The 17,813-nt window shown below is 33.2% G+C and overlaps 1 protein-coding gene across 1 annotated transcript in view; it reads left to right on the top strand.

Annotated features, from left to right (window-relative positions):
• LOC119835660 (gamma-aminobutyric acid receptor subunit beta-like) overlaps positions 1–15,092 on the top strand; it is a 49,937-nt gene extending 34,845 nt beyond the window's left edge. The window contains exons 3-10 of the mRNA XM_038360624.1: positions 7,480–7,547; positions 9,086–9,312; positions 9,519–9,601; positions 11,011–11,148; positions 11,481–11,765; positions 11,914–12,086; positions 12,217–12,348; positions 12,567–15,092. Of these exons, the coding sequence (XP_038216552.1) occupies positions 7,480–7,547; positions 9,086–9,312; positions 9,519–9,601; positions 11,011–11,148; positions 11,481–11,765; positions 11,914–12,086; positions 12,217–12,348; positions 12,567–12,731 (1,271 nt within the window). The 3' untranslated portion in view covers positions 12,732–15,092. The remainder of the gene's footprint in view (positions 1–7,479; positions 7,548–9,085; positions 9,313–9,518; positions 9,602–11,010; positions 11,149–11,480; positions 11,766–11,913; positions 12,087–12,216; positions 12,349–12,566) is intronic.
• Positions 15,093–17,813: the final 2,721 nt, after the last annotated feature.

Below are 17,813 nucleotides of genomic sequence, written 5' to 3'. Positions count from 1 at the left end.
GAGATCAAATTATGTTGTTAAGCGTTTGTAATTTATATAAGTACGTTCGTCTTACTGAAATTATGTTTATACTACATACAATCCAAATTTAAATCTATCAATCAATCTAAACAAAACTTTTCATTTTTATGTAGTGAGCGAATGTGCAAAATATATTTGTCATCGACTAGACAATGCACATTATAATATCACACATAACGTGCGAAACACATTTCGTTTTATAATTATTCACTAATTCGATGCTATACCATAATTATCGTAAATGGTTGCTTATTTCGTTCCTAGTGTTAGCTAGATTCAATCTACGGCAAATGTGTAATTAAATACGAGCGAACCGCTCTTTGTTTCATTAACTCCATTCACTTAACCTGAAAATAACCACACTTCATACAACAATGTATAGAACCTTTCGATGAAAAATTTATACGTTTAAAATATTTTATCCTGGAAATCGACTCGGGTTAATTATTATCCATTATAAACGCTTTAGAGTTCGAACAATTAACTCATTTAAAATGTAGCTTTTACGTGTATTTTTCGTTCTATCGTAGTATGGTTAGGATATTATGATAGTCGTGAGTGTTTTCAACTCTATAATATCGAGATATCCTGGCTTGAAATATAGATTAATTATTTCACTAGAACTAAAAAACTGGTAGGTTTAAGCATAGAATTCTACTTACACCTGTATTTAGGTATCCCAAGTATGTTCACTACAGTATATAAGAATACCTCCAAATTATCCAATTTAATGTTAATAATATTGAAAGCAACAAAATTTTCCAATAAAAACCGTTCAACAAACGGGTCATAAAATATGCTGGGTGCTAAGCCGAGTCATAAAATATTTATGTACTAAATAACTTCTAAATCACTTTATTTATGTTGCGCCCGTAAACCTAGAAAAAATGCTCTTTAAACGGTTATTTTTTATTATGGGTGTTGAAAACGTTTCGAATTGCATTGGGCCCGCTCGGGGAAGGAATCACACCATCATTAAAGGCCGTCGTGAAATAGTAGCATTTGCATGCTATGTTTCGTATGGGGGGGGGGGGAGATAGACGCTCGCATCCTTTTCCTTAAACTACCCAGTCTCTTCCTCTAATCCCTCAATTGTATCCCCCAATGTAACACAAAAAAATTAAATTAAATTCTGCAAACAACTGGACAATAGCAAATTAAATTACTGTGACGGACAGATATAGCGTAGATTACATATTCATTTAAACATTTTGGGATATTCGTATACACTGGTTCAGAAAATCACGCCAGCAGAATAAAAACATTGCATAAAGTGCATAACATGCATTCATTTAAGTGTCATTCAAAAATGGTAAAAAATACTGTATCAAATATTTAATTTCCGCCGCTCAAATGATTCCATTATATTGCGTCGGTTCAAACATCAATGGGTTGGAAATACATGTAGTTTTTTAGTTAAATATTGGCATTCGACGGGAAAGGTTTTTATAGACAGCGATGAAATTTTATTTTACAATTTACATCATTGTGTCGCTCGTTTTCGTGAAAAATAACAAATAGAAGAGTAATAACGATAATATGTTTGTAAATTTATAAGGAAATTTTGTATGTACATTTTATGTGTGGTTGTAAAGAAGATATACATTTCTTATAACTTCTGTTTTTTGTTTTTTTTTTCAAGGACACAAAAATAAATTTAAAAATTACAAAAAAAAAAAAAAAAGATTCGCTCGGTAGCAATTCGGCCCTTGAAAAAGGGAAGCCAACTCAGCTCAATCCATGCGGCGCTGGCTCTAATTTCTTTTTTCATTTCATTTTCGACATATTATATATAGCATTAATAGTAAATTAATAGGTATTACTGTACACATTTATCTGTGGTTCTTAATTGTTTGTAAAATTTTAATTTTGACATAAACGTATATTTCTCCTTAATTCCTCAATTCGTGAGAACAGAAATAAATCAACACCAATTTAAAATTTTGTTACAAAATTAATTTAAAGACGTAAAAAGAAATGCAGTCTTACAAAGTTAACGTTAACTATTTTATGAAGGAATACTGTTTTAAAAGTATCTGTAGGGAATTCTAGTCTAGACGTTCTCATGAATAAATATTAGATTTACTCGTATAAATATTTATACATAAAAAGTTTATTTTTATATTTTCAAGTGTTCAATAACTTTCTAACTCTAACCCACGTTTCCTAAAATGGACGATTGTAGGAATACAAACTACAAATAATGTTGAACCTGTATATATCTACAAAATGTGCATAATGTTGATATAAATAATTAATTCATACCAACATATGAAATTAAAAGAATCAAAATAGTCGCTTAACTTTAATTACGCACATTCAACGGATAAAAACATAACATGTCTGCTTTCGTTTCCATGATACCAGCCAGGAGTCTAGTGTTCAAATCTTGGTTCAAATTTAAAAATATCCTTTAAAACTTTGTATAAACCTGATCTTTAAAAAATATGTTTTATTTTTACTTTATTGTATTGAAATCTTTCTAATCGCATGTAAGAAAAAAATCGTCCAATATTTACGAATAGATTGTATGAATGGGCACAATTTGACTTGCTAAATAAATTAATTGTCCATTCGTCGTATCAATGCAGCCAGTCGGCGCCAGCTGTAATAGCCGAACGAATGTTGGGTTGTAATAAATGAAACGATTAACTACGTTTTGCACAATTTCGTTTGGACTGCTCAGATAATGAATTCGATGTGTTTGCCAGTAATTTGCCCTTTTATTACTGGTATTTTGTAGTGAAATTCGCACTGACTGTTAGAGGCATTTTCGTAATGTGAAAATCACGGCGAATATTTAGTTATCAGTTTTATAGCATAGAAGCGCAATTTGGAAAGAATTGTAAAAATTTGACCAGTGAATGACGGGTGGCCGATAGGCCAGGCGTTGCTACGGTATAGCAATAAGACGCGTGTTCGAATCCCGCCTCGTGATCAAATTCTTTTGTCTTTCAAAATGCATCATTAACACTAATAATTAAATTTTACAATGTTTCCATGCGCACGTCAATCGATGTTATAGTATATTATTCTAGAATGTGTAAGCTAAAATACAAATTCTGAATATAATTGCAATTTGCTGATAATCTGTTTTGTTTGCGGCATACCGGTACTTAATGTGGTCTGCGGTTTGGTTCATTGTGATTAAATTGTGTTGAATGAAAATCAATACCATCATACTTTTAATATTCGACCACACGAAAGTTGTGTAAAATAACAAGTTCTTTTGTCGTCAAAACACGTTTATAATACGGAATTCGGACATTGGGATCTCTAGTTAATAATGACAGAGAAAAATAGTCGTATTGCGTAATATACAAAAAAATAAATTCTTATTAATTAAAGCTGAATCAGAAAGGGCAATCGTAATTTTTGTTACTTCTTAATAAACATGATAATCTGAATCACCTGAAATTTTAGATGGACAAAATCTGTTTGCGTCCATTTTATTTAAAATAAATAAAAACATCGTACATAAAGTTTCAACGGTTAACTATTAGTACTTCTTGGTAGTTTATCTTAGTAAGAGCACCTTCCGAGCCGTTGATAAATAACAAGACGTTGCTTCGAGAGTACTTCAAGAAGTTTTACTTTACTCAATCTTTTCCTCGGATAAAATGCGCTGGAAATGGTCGTTATAAAAATTCTCCGTAGCTCCGCTCTTAATAGAAAGAAATTAAAATGGACATGCAATTTTAACTGAAGTCTAACACACATTAGCGTTAGATTGTAAGTTGGAAACTTAAGAGTTTTCTTTGAAACGATTAGTTTCAGAGGTATTATATTATCCTTTAAGTGTTTAAGCTTGATTAAACTTCCTCAGATAATGTTCAACACATTACGAAAACGTGCTTGAGGTTTTGCTGTGTTTTAGGCGTCTGTATTTTATAATTTTTGCATTTGCTACTTAGTACCTATCCGCCAGCGAGACGTGAGAAGACGTGAGAGAGTTTTTAGACGAAAACTTCATCCTTAATAGATGTCGAATTACAATACGAAATTTCCAACGAAAAAAGGTAGGCTTCGACTTAAAAACCTTTTCCGAATATTGTTGCAAATAACGCAGTAATGCTTCTCTTCATTATATATCATACTGAAACCAGAATCCTCGAAACTTTTACTGTAAATATAGTTAGAAAATAGAGTTAATCGCTCACAGAGAATTTAATGAGTGCCATCCACGGTGCAGCTCTGGACTGTCGAAACTTTTAACAATGCTTAGATGGGGCAGAGTATTTGCAACAACACGTCAAAGTATAAACTAGGATGCCATTATAATTATAATACGCTTCTGTCCTATTGTTAGTATTAAAAAGTCCGTATTTATTGCAATCTAATTGCAAGCAAAATATAAACACGGCATAATCGCAATGTAATTCCATAAAATAAAACACCGACTCAAAATGAAATAAACATAATGAAAATAAACTTTAATAATTCTCCATCAACTGTTTGATGGCGTCTTTATACTAACAAGCACATTTTTATTAATTAAATAATCATCATGATGTCAAACTCCTTGCAGCCAAAACTGTAGGTTCTGAGTAGACACTCAGATGTTTTCAGCCTTTATAATTTTTTTTTTTTTTTTATTTTAAACAAAGGAAATAACTCAAACTGAATCAAAAGCCTCAGCCATTCAACTGGATAACTTTAAAAGCAATTTTATATCGTTAATTTGTTTTGCATTAGATATTGATAGTTATTCACGAACAGATATATTAGGTAACGCTTTTAATGCTTAGTTCTTAGAATAAACATCTTGATATTAAAAACTCAAAAAAAAAAAATAAATAATAGATTTCAAACCCATGCATTAAACTTTATTATTATAACATTCGATTCAAAATATTAGCGCCCATTACTATGTTATTTTATAAGTAAATAATACAACGATTTCAACATGACGAGGAATCCACAATAATAACTTAGGCCCAAAGTAATCGTTGAAATAATTTCTTATTGTATTATTAAATTCTACAGTATATCGGGAATCATTAAATTATGAATAATGTGCCAGTAATTCTACCACAAATACTTGCTAGCATAGTATGTTTGGCATCCTCTGAAATTACCGTTAATTCAATGATTAACAAGTTCATTTTGCATGAAGTAAAAATGAGATTCCTACCTTGAAATCCCTACTAATATTATCTGTCTGTCTATCTGTCTCTTCTTCACGTCTAAACTACTGAATCGATTTGCATGAAATTTGATTGGAAGATAGCTCGGAACTCGAAAAAGGATGTAGCATTTATCCCGGAAATCCCAGAGGAACGAGTACTATGCGGAATATCCCTTGGCATACACGGGCGCGGCAAACCGCGGGCGGAATGAATTGACGTTTTCTATTGAACGAACGAAACAGAGGTTACGTGTGACTCAACCTAATATTTATATTATAAATATTAACGTCTCAACTGTACATACTGTTTTACAAAAATACATAAAGAATTGACGTGAAATAATCCCAAATACATAAATATCAGATTTCTTGTATTTCCCATATGACCTGTTTAAGTCAGTTGCCTTTGGTAACAGGATGAAATTAATATCGTGAAAATCAAATTACCAAAATTCAGCTGTATCGATAATTGTTGAAATCCAAACCAGCGGAAATTAATTGATAATCTACGTTTTACTATAATTGAATTAATCCAATTGTACATATTAAATTGCTAATTTATCAGCATACGCATTGTACCTATTTCATATTGAATATAAATTATTATCTAAAACGTTCAAAACCAATGAAAATGAAACATCATAAATAAGTTTCAAAACGTTTCACAATATAGCCTTACAAATGTAAATATATTCTAGTTATAAATAACAAGGTAGACCGCTCAGTATAAATATTGAAGGTCGAGCTTTAGAATGAGAGAGTGCTACGAGTAACGGTGCGCAGATAAAGCGTAAGTGTGAAAGAGACAGCTGCACGCAGTCTATCCTATCATATAGTTTTCAACCTGAAGCTCGATATGTAATATGCTATGTTAACTGCCCAGAACCTGTAAACATTATGTATTGTGAACTGCAAGCTCTGCCCACAATACCTGGAAAGAGGCGTATGCATTTATATCATACGTTTACTATGTAGCATTTCTGCTGAAAGGATTCGCAAAACATGGATATAAGGCAGAGAAGGGAGGAATTCACGCCTTACCTACAATAATGTTTATTTTGATTTATTTAATCGTTACGTTTGCTTCATCCTACACAATTGAGCGCAACTAATGATAGATCCTAGTAACAATCATAATAAAATTCTTTATTTTGCCAAAACCTAACTTATTGATATGATTTCAAACTCAAACTCAAACGATATATCGAATAACAATGTAATAAATTTAGAACAACATGTTAATGATAAACTGATTCATTACAAAATAATAATGTTCAGTTTTGTGACTGACTTTAGAAAAGGAGGATCTCAATTCGACTGCTTTTATGTTTGTTACTTTTAAATGGGTGAACCGATTTCGATGATTTTTATTTTCTAAAACTGTTATGTGATCTCATTTGAATTTGGTACTTAATTGGACAATTTGTATGCGGATTAGGTTTTTGCTTAATGTAATTATTATAAATGTAATAAATCGATTTTCGAGATTCTAGTATTTAACAGTACGCTTAGAGTAGGCTTATTAAAGCGATACATTATTTTTGCAATGAATAGGAAGTAAGCATTTAGTTTTGTCGTACGTATAGGAGTTTTTATTATGATTGTTCATGAATTTATTTCATTATTCTTCTGGGGACAAATAAATAAATCTGTCAAAGCTTATGTTATGGATAAAACCCATTGTTTCGCTATGACAACTGGCGTGGCTCGAGGGAATTGAAATGTTATACACAGCACATTTATTTTTTCTTTTAAAATAACTGAAAATTTACAGTAAACCGTATCCATTAAATAAAAACAGTTTTCTTCTTTGTTGGCACATGCATGTTGGTATGACCGAGAAAGTTGCCAAAATTTTAATCGATAAAGGCGCTTACATAATACTTGTATGAGCTCACACAGATTTAATGCTATAGTAACAAACTGTATACGGGAAGATTAAAAAGGGGGAGATAGAATTGAATTGGGTAAACCATTAAACATTTTCGATATAAGTGTTTAAACAACAAAGATGAAACACTTGAAAGCAGTATCTTCACAAAATAAATTTAAGTTGAGAGCTTACCTTCAAATTTCACGCATGAAGACACGTCTACTTGAGCCTTTTCTTCTTATCATCATATAACAAAAGGTAAATTCAAACTAGTTCCATGATAAAAGATATAACGGATATTTATAAAAGTGTCATTGTTGTCTTTTCTATATCTACAAGCGCGTAATGTTTACGGTAGCTAAATTTACTTACGATACGAAATAATATAATACATGTTAAAAGATACCCCTATTTCTACGAGATAAAAAATATCATATACATGTTATATCGTTTTCAGGACCGCCCGTGGAAGTGGGGGTTACCATGTACGTGCTCTCCATCAGCTCTCTCTCTGAAGTGAAAATGGTACCTTGTTTTCAAAGCAATAATGACACAATGCATTAGTCAATCACCAGCATTACCGTTCATCGTAGCACCCGTGTCCACGGTTCGATTGCGAACGCGCACGATGTATTAACCATGGTCATGGTTACATCGCGCCCGTATGACCGCACGCACCCCGCGCCTTTCGTTGCTCAGGCGATGGGCACAGACCTTTGGTTTGGTTTTCACGGCGCGAGGAGCGAGCGACACTTACCATTGGGCTTGATTGCAGGTCCGCCAGTGGAGGTGGGCGTCACCATGTATGTGCTCTCTATCAGCTCCGTCTCCGAAGTGCTCATGGTACTCGTCCCTGTCAGCTCACGCTTGTCTCGGTCGCTCAGCCGCGCTAAGCGACCGAGCAGCCCCAGATACGAGGCTGCGAGCATGTCTACGTTTTGTCCAGCAAAACGCCCTTTGTCCGCCAACTTGCTTTCTTATCATGATCAGCATTTAAATATTGAAGCCATGATAAGAAAAGCAATCTGTGTATACCTAAATTGTCTAATGTGTATAGCAGTTCTCGTAACTCCAACGAAGTCGCTTAGCATGTTGACGTTTCTTAGTTACCTGTGGCGAAGTTCCTAAACGTCCCTGGCTTTTGCAATGTATTTTAACAATAACTGCTTGAACTTGATCACAGGGAGTCTCAGAAATCTTCAATTGCAAATGTATTTTTCATAATTTTGTTACGTAATACTTCACACTGCGTGGACTTGCGACGACTGTGCAGTTTTATTTGTCAGTCATTTCGTAGTTGGTTGTGATTGTATCTGTGGTACTTGTATCTACTGGAATACTGCCAACGTAATCGTAACTTTTCACGCTCTCCAGTTAATTGGGGCACCGGTATTTCACGTCTTTAGAGCTCTAGTTTCTTTTCGATTGCTTATTTATTCCTTTATGTATATAGTAGTCACTGTCGCTCGGACAGGAGAACCTTTCCAAAAGTACTTTAACTTGACAGAAAAGTGGAAACCAAATCAAAAATATAAGGTCACATTGAACGTGGCTGAATTGCAAAGGATTAATTGCGTGATGAGCATCAACGATACAAAAATAATCATAATGTTATTTCTCCTTTCAATTTGTACAAAATAAATGGGCTTGTATGCTTCAGTTTAAAAACTGCTTATCGAGCCGTGGGTGCCAGCTTGCGCCAACACCCACTAAATACATTGTCGTGTCAACCAATAAGAAGCCACCTGTCCATTCGTAGACCACACCTATTTCACTACCTAACTTAAACACTCCACACACTTCCGCATAGCTTTTCTTCACTTCACTGCACAAATGTTTGATCGGTAATTAGTTTGTATATTTGTTGTAAATGTTTTATGTGTGAAAATCGCAGCCTTCACAATACAGCATGCAAGTGTTAGATGGTATTCATAGAAACATTATTCATAGTGTAAATTACACAGGTTGCAAACCATTCTGACCACCTGTGAAATTTATCTGATAACATTGACAACTGTGAGTAATTTCTTTTGTGTATCTCCAAATGCTTTTAATTTTTCTAGGATTTCACGCTGGATTTCTACTTCAGACAATTTTGGACGGATCCACGCTTGGCGTACAAGAAGAGGCCAGGGGTAGAAACGTTGTCAGTAGGCTCGGAATTTATAAAAAATATCTGGGTTCCGGACACATTCTTTGTCAATGAAAAACAATCGTACTTTCACATAGCCACTACTAGTAATGAATTTATACGCATACATTACTCGGGATCTATCACGAGGAGTATCAGGTAGTGTTGATTAGAATAGATTTACAAATATATTGTGATTATATTAATGTATAGGTATATATTTGATTAATGAATCTTTTTTATTCATAATATTACCGGTTATGAAGTGATACTCATTATACAAAAACTCCAACTTTAAAAATGGAAACTACTGATATATAACTTAATGTATAATATTCAAATATTGTATTTAAAAACAATTACAGATTGACAATTACAGCATCCTGCCCCATGAACCTGCAATACTTTCCCATGGATCGACAATTATGTCACATCGAAATAGAGAGTTGTAAGTATCTTTACATTTGTTAATATATAATTTGTATAAATATAGATAATAATTGTAATTAACGAAATCTGTAAATTATTTCAATATATATGCTACGACACTATAGACGAGTTACATTTATTGTATCTCTGCAAATATAAATATATATTCAACTCACGCTTCATATATAATATATTTCATAAAATATTTTACCTTACCTTTCCACAAAGAAGGCATTGGTAATTCCGATGCTACCAGAAAATTTTATGATGATAGAAAAATAGGCAATTTATATTTTAACAACATCCGTGTGCTCACCAAAGGCAACCATTTAATTATTACCACAGTGCAATTTTCACTAGGCTTCCCAATATTGTGTTGTGACCACTTTCTTGTATCACAGATGTTATTCAGGATATCTCCTGTGAGCACAAGCGTTATAAACGTCGACACGTGCTGTGATCCCTCGTGTTATCATTATTTTGGAGTCTCCTTCTCGCATACAGCACCCGCAGAAGGCAGACACGTAAATAGTAAGCCTGTGTCCTCACGAGCATAAGCTAAACTGATTTTGAGACATCGACGCTGCGATTGCTGAGCGGGCCGAAGGAGGCGGGGTCAGCAGTCTGCTCAACCACCGAGAGCCGTGCCGCAGACACTTCTGCACGCACCCACAGTACTTACGACACACAGTACTAGGCAACCCCGCACCCGAGCATTGCCACTCATTGCTTTCACCACCCGCTACCAAACCTGCACAATCTTTGTCGCCAGCACTCGCGTATTGTATCTTGCTTACATTTCTACTATTTATTTTATGTGTACATGTAGCATTAGAAATAGATATTTTCATTATTTCACGCAGTAGATAAATCCTTATAGATTTATATTTTTCTATCATCCACACCAAGCCGACTCGAGTTACTCAACTCGGCTCAGCTCGGTTGTCTAAACGCGGGTCCCATCGTCAACGGCTGAGTGTGGGATGCGCGATACTCCACAGCGTAAGTGATAGCGTTTTGTGTGTTTGGCATGTCTCCGGAGTCGGATACACAATGAGAGACATTCGGTACCATTGGAAAGACGGCTTGGCGAGCGTTGGCATGAGTAATGAAGTTCAGCTACCGCAATTCCGGGTCCTCGGGCACCGTCAACGAGCAACTGTTGTAACGTTGACCACAGGTAAACTATTTGGCATCAATCGCTGTCCTTGCATTATCCATCCATAATCCGCCATCGACCCCGTCTCCCTCAGCCCGTGTGCAGATACCGCGGCACTCGCACAGTTATACATGACACGACAATCGCACGATAAGGCGCGAAATCGAGCTCGAACTCCCTGCCTTAGCCCCGGCCGAATGACGACTCGTGTTGCAAAACCCATTGAAATGGGTCTGGGGTTATTTCATTTATGTATGTGCTGCGCACAGTCGGCTACACCATGCGAGACATCCGTTACAAATGGAATGAGGGGCCTAATTCAGTGGGCGTCTCCAGCGAGGTGTCACTTCCGCAGTTCAAGGTTCTTGGTCATCGACAACGTGCTATGGAAATCTCCCTTACGACAGGTACTTGAATTGGGAAAAGTCGACTAAGAGACGAATAAAATCATTACGTAACATGAAACACTGGGCATAAATACCACGAATCTGTTCACGTCCTGCTTTTGTATTTTTGCACTAGCAACACTGAGTGATTCTTTAGTATCACAGTGTATAAATATACATCAATGATGTTATTATTCAAATAATTATTATTTTAATACAGTTTATATTTATTTCACAACTGTATTATAATAGAGATATGTATCAACAACAATAGATTGGACATAATAATATACATTATACATCTAAGCCTTCATTAATTGTTATTAACATCTTTGCTACAACATTTTTTACAGGAAATTACTCAAGACTGGCATGTGAGATACAATTTGTGCGTTCAATGGGATATTATTTAATTCAAATATACATTCCATCGGGTCTCATTGTAATCATATCATGGGTTTCATTTTGGTTAAATCGCAACGCGACCCCTGCACGTGTAGCGTTAGGTGTGACTACGGTGCTAACAATGACAACCCTTATGTCCTCAACAAATGCTGCTTTACCAAAGATATCATACGTAAAATCCATTGATGTTTACCTTGGCACCTGCTTCGTTATGGTCTTCGCCAGTTTATTAGGTAATTATGATTTGTCGAATTATGCAAAGCGATATTTAATTCTTAGTTTATAAGGCCCGGCTATTGCAAAGGCGACTAATTACCGTGCTACAGGATTAATGAACCCTTACTCGACACCATATAGTAAGAGTGTTCTCCGTCTTTCCAGAATATGCTACTGTGGGATATATGGCTAAAAGAATACAAATGAGAAAGCAAAGATTTATGACAATTCAAAAAATTGCTTCCGAGAAGAAAATGCCGGTAGATTGTCCAGCGGTTGATGCCCATACACTTTCTAAAATGAATACGCTTGGTAGATGTCCACCTGGACGACCATCGGTAATTAATTCATATTGAATAATTGATGTGTTTTAAATACTTGCACATTTAAAGAAGATATATCAATTGGGCTTCACAAATAGAGTTTTTTAGTTTCGTTTCTATTTATGACTTTTAACTACAATTTTAGGAAGTACGGTTTAAAGTGCACGATCCAAAAGTGCATTCTAAAGGGGGTATTTTAGAAAACACAATCAATGGTGGAAGAAACTCTGAGGACGATCCTTCGGCGCAGCCTCCTCAGCTCATACAGCCCGGGAAGGTAATAACTCTTGTTACGATAATTTTTATTTATCACATGTGCTGGCGTTTTGGCGTTCTATGCAGATATGCGAATGTGTGTGCAAAATACATATTGTTATAATATTGGACTAAATTAAGCTGATACTATTGTATTTATTGTATGCGTGCATTTACAAAGTACTGTCATAGATCTTTTTCCTTTTTAATGTCATAGACGCTAGCATTGTGTTGTTTCAGGATATCAGCAAGCTACTCGGAATGACGCCTTCTGACATCGACAAATACTCACGCATCGTTTTTCCCGTCTGTTTCGTCTGCTTCAATCTTATGTATTGGATCATTTACCTTCACGTATCCGACGTCGTGGCTGACGATCTGGTTCTTCTGGAAGAAGATAAATAGAGGGATCTCAAAGTACCACTTATTTTTCCACTCATAATTTATTTTGAATAATAATTTGAAACGTGCTAGGGTCAGACTTATCAGCAATTAAGTAGAATATGACGTAGTTGTTTAACATTAAAACGAAATGAAAATGAATTTGTAGACATAAATGCATTTAGCTTAGATGCTAGAATATCGCTATTAAAGTATAATGTATTTGTATATACTAAAAGACTTGATTGATACGAGTAGCGAAGAATAGTTCTAACAATAAGAATTAGTAATTCTGTTGTTAAGTCTGAAGAACAAGTGACTAACTGCTTTGTCAAAGGGTCTATTTGGATGATATTTACGTTTGGACAGTAATTTATGGCATTGGTAAATAAAAGCAAGCAAAGATTTGAATTTTGTATGGAATTACATTTGGTTTCAAATTATTATTACGTGGCAAAATGAGTGGACGTAATTATGTTCCGCTTTGGAAATTATTCTAATGCTCAAACTTTCTGCTTGAAGAGTTGATTAGTTCATTCATTATGTATATCAAATGTTTGGAACATAAAAAGTTTGCAAGTTGTATTCGTGTGATGATGTTAGTTTTTTGTTTTAAATGTAGTGGCAAATATCATATTGTTTATATTTATAGATTTAATTTTATCGTCATAGCTTTATATGGAAATGTGGATTTAGTGTTCATGGTTAATTGACTAAATATTTCAGCTTTAAATATTGATATAATGCATGGTAATTCTTAAATTTAAGTTTCAAAATATCATTAGGGCTTAAACTATCTATTGAACTTGGTAGTAATGTTGTGAAAATGAGTTGGTGTACTATAAGTAGGTGTGCTGATTTAAAAAAAGTCATTTTATTTTGTTGTTACTTTCATAATTTTTTTAGCGAAATAAAATTTGCTGCATGCATGCGCGTTAAAGTTTTTAATAGCATGATATATTATATAAATGTAACACATAAAGGTTTGGCTTTTAGCTTCACATCGTCTCATACAAATTTTGATGGTTGAAATAATCGAATGCAGGAATATTAATTGCTTTTGTAAGTAATGTTATTATAATATATACAAACATTATATTGCTGTCGTGTTTAAATGATTTCTTTACAGACGCTGTAAAAGGTTTTAATTGAAATGCTGTTATTTCCGTTAAAATGATAGTTGATAAATTGAATAGCATTTATTCAAAGTCGTGACAACACAGCGATCGCAATAAATTCCGTAATGTCTTTAAAACAAAGTGAAAATATTTTACAAGGAGACTGAGTGATTTTATATGGCGATGATACAGTTGATATTTGACGTTTTCGCTTTCGTCTAGTCAATGCACTGATAATTTTAGTAATCGGACTTATCTTTAAGGAATCGATTGTAAATACGATTAGCTGTTAGCTCTTATGATATTAATTATTTTTCTATTTATCCCCTCGCAGTTGGTTAGACTCTTTAATCGATTATATCGATTTATTCGATTATATAAACCTAAGCATCTGTGAGGGTTCATCCCGCAGTATCGGCAGTCTGCAGATTTAATAACCTCGGCTTACAGCTAAAATACGCTTACGTTTCCTCCATTCGTACCATTCTAACACAATTCCTGCTGGTTTCCACAGTACCGTTGTATCATCTTATTGAATTGTGTTTCATAAAATAGTTTAGATATCGCACCGTAGTCCGACACAACGCTTTGAATAGTGTAGTTATTTCTTTCGCCCATGTCTGTTGAAAGCTCCATGTAGTCGACAATTGAGCATTAGATCCGTTGTTATAGTGGGAATCGAGACCGCGCAGGCACTCGCGTTCTTTGCCCGAAAGAACACGATAGCTTCGATTGACAATTCCTTCCTTAACAACACCACAAACCCTCGACTATCTGACATGCAGAGCTCCTGTCTTCAGCTATGACGTGAATGTACGCCTTTACAAACGGGTTCCTTGCTAGTTAAAAGTAATCTTAATAAGTATCACTGCCCCATCAAACACCGAATAATTTAGTTCTACCGATCTCAATAATTTAGTAAATAAAGCAATATATTATGTAGCACTGTAATTGTACGTGTTGTTTTACGTAATAACGATAGATGCCTTATAGAATTCTGATATCGATATTTACATCGCAATAACATGATTACACGTTTATTCGTATTTATATTGATGTTGTCGAAGCGATACTGTTATGTACGCGAGTTTATACAAATTCTGCCTTAGCTAAGGTCGGATTGAGATATGGGAGTGCATATAGGAATCACGAAGCTAAAGGAAAAAGAACGAAGCAAAGTAATGATTCTAACAAATTGTGTCAATTATTTTGACTAAATGTGAAAAGGGAAATAACAGTCGTGACCAACCCATTTAGAAGAAAAGAATCGGTTTTTGGTGTGTTTAATTGCAGGGGGAGCCTTAGTGGCGTCGTGAATTTTAGAGAAGAATAACCGAATAGAACGCTGCAATATTATCATGTAACCAAATAATTAGGTTAATTTATCTCTCGTTAGTTGATTTTAAAAATAATATATTTTTTAATATATTCTCTCGTCCTCTTATATGTGTAATCGGGTATTATTTATAATAACACATGATTTATCATTGTTAATACGGATTAGAATTAGTGTGGAAAATGTATTTAAAATAGCTAGTGATTAAAAATATATATATAAAAATATTAGATGATTAGGAAAAGAATTTTATTTAAAAGAAATTAACGTGATTGTGCGTGTCGTTTTATTTGTAATGTGTGAACTGTTTATTTTCACAATATCATAAACTTTTGAGACATTGACACATGGTTTAAGAGTATATTTTTTTATTATCAGATCTCTATTCATGGTTATTGTATATGAATGAATAGAATTAAAAGTTGTGTTCATTGTTTTTATAGTACATTACATTCGACGGCTGTTATAGGGATGATTAAATACTTAAACTAAAACTAAATATATAACACTATATATTATTACCATTATGTATGTAAAAATCTATTTTCACTCAAATATATCGCACCTTCTCATACACTTTTTTATTATTCTCGGATATTAATTAAAGAGGTAGGCGTAGCACTAATCATAGCGTATTACGACGTTTTCCATAATATAATAATGCGTCTTTCTGAAACGAAATTCTAAAATATATGTGTAGTATCTAGTTTATAAGTACGGTTATTGAATAAGTGATAGCTATAAGTGAGATGACATGTCACACGCACACAGCGACTTTTGGGGCTCACTTGTATCTGATACATACAAATTATTCCATATATTAAGTTTTAGATAGATTCATACGCCGCAATAACATTTTTGATGATATTTTTAAATGTTAACATTATATTCGATGTCGATAGATTGCATATTATTGTTATTCAGTGAAATATTATAAAATAGACTGACTTGCAACGTCACTAATAGTTTATTTGCCGTGTTCAAATAAATTAAAAGTTGGCAATGTGAAGCCCAATGTTTACGAGGGAATATTTAAATTTGTTTTCAATTGAAAAAAATGTCACTTTGATGAAGAAATCTAACCCAGTAGTTATGTTTTATCAATATATATTAAGTTGATTCTATTGAAAAATATAGTATTGTTAAAAATTTATTATTGAAGCAAACTTAACATTTTAATATTTATAAATGTTGTGTTTAAAGTATAATGCACTTCCTTTTCCTAAAGTCACAGTCAGTCAGTTACACTAGGCGTTCGAATTTGAAGAATTAGAAATCAAATGCTTTACTTATATAAGATTAAAATGATGGAATAATATACACATACATGATTTGACATTTTGTGCTATAAAATTACTTGGATATGCGCGGGTATGTCAATACAAACAGTTGCTCCTTGGTACATGGCAAGCACCTATGCATTCAGAACTTTCTAGTGATGAAATAGAGTAATTTAATTTTGGTGAATGTGGAATTTTCTATATCAGTGCTTTATTACAATTATTATGAACCGAAATTTAATGATTTATTCTAAATTTGAGAACATTAATGAATTCGTGGAATAATAGGAATGCGTGTTTAAAACAAGTGTATTTATAATCATGGAATCTTCAAATTAATGTCTAGTGTAAACGAGGATGTGTTTTTGTTAAATTATATAAGTTAAAGGTTAACCAAATGATAAATTGTTTTGGTATATATTCACAAGACATATAGATTTAAAAAATGGCATTCATAAAAACAATATGAAACATCATATGCATAAAAGTAACATTAAAACTCCATATATCATTCATAAAGAATAACCTACCCAATGGTATAGGGAGGCGGGCTGGCCTTTTCATTTTAGACAGATTTTTCAAGAAATTGCTCATTAATATACAATTTTATTAACGTATATTATAGTTAAGGTATTAGGAAGTAAACACATTATTGATAAAAAAGTAAAAAAAAAAACGAGTTATTTACAGAAATTGTTCATTAGAATTAAATTTAATCATTATTTTTTTATTTTCTTAAATTTCCTTTAAAGTTATCCAGAAGTGAAAATGCTTTTTGTCTATTTATATTTTTATCTTTTAAAACAACGGATCAAGGATTAAAACAAACTTTTGTTTATTGCATTTATTGAAGAAACAATAATTTTGATAAGATTGTGATAATATAATTTAATAGCAAATAGATTTCATTTCATTCAAGTCTTTATCTAGTAAAAACTACAAACGCTTATTATTGTAATAAAAATATATCAGTATAGTCATCAATAATTCGAAATACAATCATAGACATACTTAATGACTGATTTGAAAGCAATACGAAATCAAAAAATATGAAAATTTGTATTTGAAATGTGAGTAGATAGACCTACCAATTTGGTGAAATATCAAAAATATGCTTATTAACACTCTTGCATACAGGCACACAATTTAAATCAGTGGTAATGTATGTATGATCTACACACATTTCATATTATTTGTACACACTAAAGTGTGATTATTTTCGATGGCAAAAACACTTTTATTACAATTCCATTCGGCTTTAACGCGATTATAATATTGTTTTACTTTTACAATCATCATCAGCAGAGTACTAAATGCAATTGATGTTCCACTAATAATTGTAGTACACGTATATTAAATATCAAAAAAAGTC

Source organism: Zerene cesonia, chromosome Z, assembly GCF_012273895.1.
Source record: "Zerene cesonia ecotype Mississippi chromosome Z, Zerene_cesonia_1.1, whole genome shotgun sequence".
Classification (NCBI taxonomy): domain Eukaryota; kingdom Metazoa; phylum Arthropoda; class Insecta; order Lepidoptera; family Pieridae; genus Zerene; species Zerene cesonia.
This window is presented reverse-complemented; position numbering and strand designations above follow the sequence as displayed.